This window comes from Carya illinoinensis, chromosome 9 (assembly GCF_018687715.1).
Source record: "Carya illinoinensis cultivar Pawnee chromosome 9, C.illinoinensisPawnee_v1, whole genome shotgun sequence".
NCBI lineage: Eukaryota > Viridiplantae > Streptophyta > Magnoliopsida > Fagales > Juglandaceae > Carya > Carya illinoinensis.
The window spans coordinates 17,394,609-17,398,879 of NC_056760.1; the positions used below are offsets into that span (position 1 = coordinate 17,394,609).

The window sequence follows — 4,271 nt, forward strand, 5'->3', positions numbered from 1 at the left end:
CATCACTCATGGATAGAGTCCTCCTCCTTTGTGTGATAATGCTTTTGCTACGATGTTACAATATGGCTATCTCAGTCGATGCAACCATTCCAAATATTGCCACAGATCAATCTGCTCTTCTTGCCTTAAAGTTTGGTATTTCTCATCCCGACCCTGATCATAACATTCTAGCAAGCAATTGGTCCACCAATACATCTGTTTGCAATTGGATTGGTGTTACTTGTGGTTCTAGACATCACCGAGTCATAGCCTTGAACCTTTCTTACATGGGTTTTGAGGGTACCATTCCTCCACATATAGGAAACCTTTCATTTCTTGTTAGTCTAACACTGAGAAACAATAATTTTCATGGCTCTGTGCCCAATGAGTTGTTTCGTCTTTACCGGTTGAAAAACTTGGATTTTGGATTCAACAACTTCAGTGGAGAAATTCCATCATCTTTGGGACTATTATCCAAACTTCAAAATTTGTTTCTACTTGGCAATAGATTCACGGGTGCTATCCCACAATCCTTATCGAATATGTCTTCCTTGGAAATGATTGATTTGGCCTTCAATGGGTTCTCGGGTTACATACCTTCCTCCCTCTTCCACATATCTACCTTGCAAGCAATTGATCTTGGAGTTAATAAGCTTTCGGGTCCGATGCCTTCTATTTTGTTTAACATGCCTTCGCTACAATCGATTGATTTCTACTCCAACGAGCTCTCAGGGATACTTCCGACGGATACGTTTAATCATCTTCCCAACTTACAAAGGCTTCAACTTGCTTATAACAGATTTTATGGCGGACTTCCGTCCACTTTGTTCAGCTGCAAACAACTGCAATATTTCTCGGTGTGGAGTAATCATTTAACCGGAAGAGTACCGCCGGCAATCGGAAACTTAACCATGCTTATGACTTTGTACCTTGCCGAAAACAACTTTACTGGTATGTAATTAATTTAGTCATTAATTATATGTAATTTGTGCAATACAATCATGGAAAGCATCATTCATTTGCAGATGTACGTACGTACAAAATTATTGCTAATTTTCGGATTGGTCCACTTTCAACACATACAGGCCAGAAAAATACATGGGGAATGCGAACAATACTCAAGCTTAGATTTCATGGGGAATCCGTCTTAATTAATGCATGGCCTTTTTATTTTTATTTATTTTTATTCTTTTCATATATTTTTTTTATACCTTTAAATATTTAAAAAGAAATTCATAATATTATTAAAAAAATACTTCCTTAATCACTATTTAAAAAATAAATAAATATATCTATCGGAACCCGCTTTCAGATCCATTATCGGTGGATTTAACGTTTTCCTTTTTTGGGTTATTAATATATATGATTTACAGAATCTCTCTTCTTTTTTTTTTTTTTTTTGGCTAAACTAATGTAATCCTGATTATTCATATTGTGGCAGGTGCAATTCCGAATGAAATTGATTATCTACAAAACTTGAAGAAGCTCAATATCGGAGACAACCATTTCTCTGGACCAATTCCGTTTGAGATTTTCAATATCTCAACATTACAAATCCTTGGAATGCCTTTGAATAATCTCTCTGGTCCTCTCCCATCAAATCTAGGCCTTTTCCTTCCAAAACTTCAGCAGCTTCTGCTTGGGGGAAATAAACTCAATGGAGTAATTCCCAGCTCCATCTCCAATGCATCACAACTCACTCATCTAGACTTGTCTGTGAACTCATTCTATGGCTTCATTCCAAATATAATTGGTAATTTAGGTTTCCTCGAGTATCTCAACTTAGAATTCAATAACTTGACTATTGGATCTCCAGAAATGAATAGCCTTTTCTCTTCTTTGTCAAATTGCATATATTTGGAAATATTATCTTTTACAGAAAATCCACTAAATGCTATCCTTCCCAATTCCATTGGAAATCTCTCCACTTCTCTTCAGAAAATTTTTTTGGGTGGTTGCAATATCAAAGGCAACATTTTCCAAGATATTGGCAATTTCAGCAGCTTGACAACTTTGGACTTAGGGAACAATGAGTTGGTTGGACAGATTCCAACTGCATGGGGGAAATTGGGAATGCTCCAAGGTTTATATCTGGATAGTAATAGATTGCAGGGTCCCATCCCATCAAATCTCTGTCATTTAAAGAGGTTGTCTGAGTTATATTTAGGAGGCAATGAGCTAGTTGGACAAATTCCTGGATGTGTAAATAATCTAGCTTCGCTAAGAAAGCTCTACTTAGGCTCAAACAAATTAACTTCTATGATTCCTTTGAGCTTGTGGAGCTTGACAGATTTATTGGAGGTTGACCTATCATCGAATTCTCTAAGTGGCCCCCTCTCATTAGATCTTGGAAATTTGAAGGTATTGAGACAGTTGGATTTATCAAACAATCGATTATCGGGTAATATCCCGATGACAATTGGTAGTCTCAAAGATCTAAATATTCTCTCCTTAGCAGGAAATCAATTAGAAGGTTCAATTCCTAAATCATTTGGTGATTTGGTAAGCTTGGAGCTCTTGGATGTTTCTGGTAATAATTTATCTGGAGAGATTCCCAAATCCTTAGAAGCACTTGTATATCTTAAATATCTGAATGTCTCATTCAATAGACTACGAGGAGAAATTCCTACAAGAGGACCATTTATAAACTTCTCGGCTGCATCATTTATGTCTAATGATGCACTTTGTGGTGCTCCCCAATTGCAAGTTCTCCCCTGCAAAAAAGATGCTTCTCGATCAAGAAGGTCCAAAATAAGGCATATACTAACATTTTTACTACCTTCAATTGGGTTGACATTAATACTTGTGGCATCCCTCATGTTAATCTTAAAAAAACACCAAAAGGAGTCAACAGGTTCGGTAGACTTGTCTCCTTTAGCACCATGGAGAAGAGTTTCTCACAATGAGCTTCTACGAGCAACAGAAGGGTTTAATCCAAATAAGTTGATTGGAGAAGGGAGTTTTGGGTCTGTGTACAAAGCAACTTTCTTGGATGGTAAGGATTTTGCAATAAAAGTTTTGAATTTGCAAATAGAAGGGGCATTTCATAGCTTTGATGTAGAGTGTGAGGTACTAAGTAATATTCGCCATCGAAATCTTGTCAAAATTATTAGTGCTTGTAGTAATATCGACTTCAAAGCCATTGTATTGGAATACATGCCTAATGGGAACTTGGAGACTTGGCTTTATTCTGGTGACCGCTTTTTGAGTATGTTACAAAGGCTAAACATAATGATTGATGTGGCGACGGCACTAGAATACCTTCATTTCGGTTACTCAAAAACTATTGTCCACTGTGATTTGAAGCCTAACAATATATTGTTGGATGAAGATATGGTAGCACATGTTGCCGATTTTGGAATAGCCAAGCTCTTGAGAGATGAGGATCTTATAAAGCGAACCATGACCCTTGCTAGTATTGGATATATGGCACCAGGTGATCTTATTATGCTGATTTTGAATTCCATTGATCATCGAATATTGATTTATACGCTTCAAATCCTTTAAATTTTTCCCTTTTTCTTTTGTATAATGCAGAATATGGATCTGAAGGAATTGTTTCTATAAGAGGTGATGTATATAGCTATGGCATTTTACTAATGGAAACTTTCACGAGAAAGAAGCCTACAGATAACATGTTTGTTGAAGAGATGAACTTGAAGCGCTGGATAGAGGAATCTCTGGTTGATCTCTCCATAGTCGAAATCATTGATGCTAGTTTGCTGGGCGACGAAAGATATAAGGATGCAGCTACGATGAATATTGTATCACCTATCATGGGACTAGCTTTGGACTGTTGCGTAGATTCACCTGAAGAGAGGATCAGTACAAGAAGTATTCCAATAGCACTGAACAAGATCAAATCCAAGTTTCTACAAGATTTTCAAAGAACTTGATCATTTTAGATATATGTTGATATGCTTAATTTGTCTGTGGCTCTTCTTTAGTTAATATTTGTTCCTTTCCAAACATTACAATAGTGACTCCCATCTTTAAGATAAATACTTGTTTTGTGCGGCCATTTTTGTACTTATTGTTGATCTTTTTTTAACCCTATAGAATATGATGATGACATGATTTTATTATTGATATATAAATAACACCAATGGATATTCGAATATTAGAAAAAATGATAGATATACAATCTTTTGTTCAGCTATATTTTAAATAAGAAGTATTTTTATCAAAAATTTACAAATATAACATCATTTTATATAAATATCCTTGTTTTTAAATATTGTTATATGAAAGGTTGTAAAAAAAATTATTTTGAAACACCAATAAGAAAATAA

At 35.5% G+C, this 4,271-nt stretch overlaps 1 protein-coding gene across 1 annotated transcript; it reads left to right on the forward strand.

Moving 5' to 3' along the window:
- Positions 1 to 3,977, forward strand: LOC122275473 (putative receptor-like protein kinase At3g47110). The gene is made up of 3 exons (XM_043084551.1): positions 1 to 930; positions 1,421 to 3,415; positions 3,517 to 3,977. The coding sequence occupies exons 1-3, from the start codon at positions 9 to 11 to the stop codon at positions 3,873 to 3,875; spliced, it is 3,276 nt and encodes a 1,091-aa protein (XP_042940485.1). The 5' UTR covers positions 1 to 8; the 3' UTR covers positions 3,876 to 3,977.
- The last annotated feature ends 294 nt before the right edge of the window (positions 3,978 to 4,271 follow it).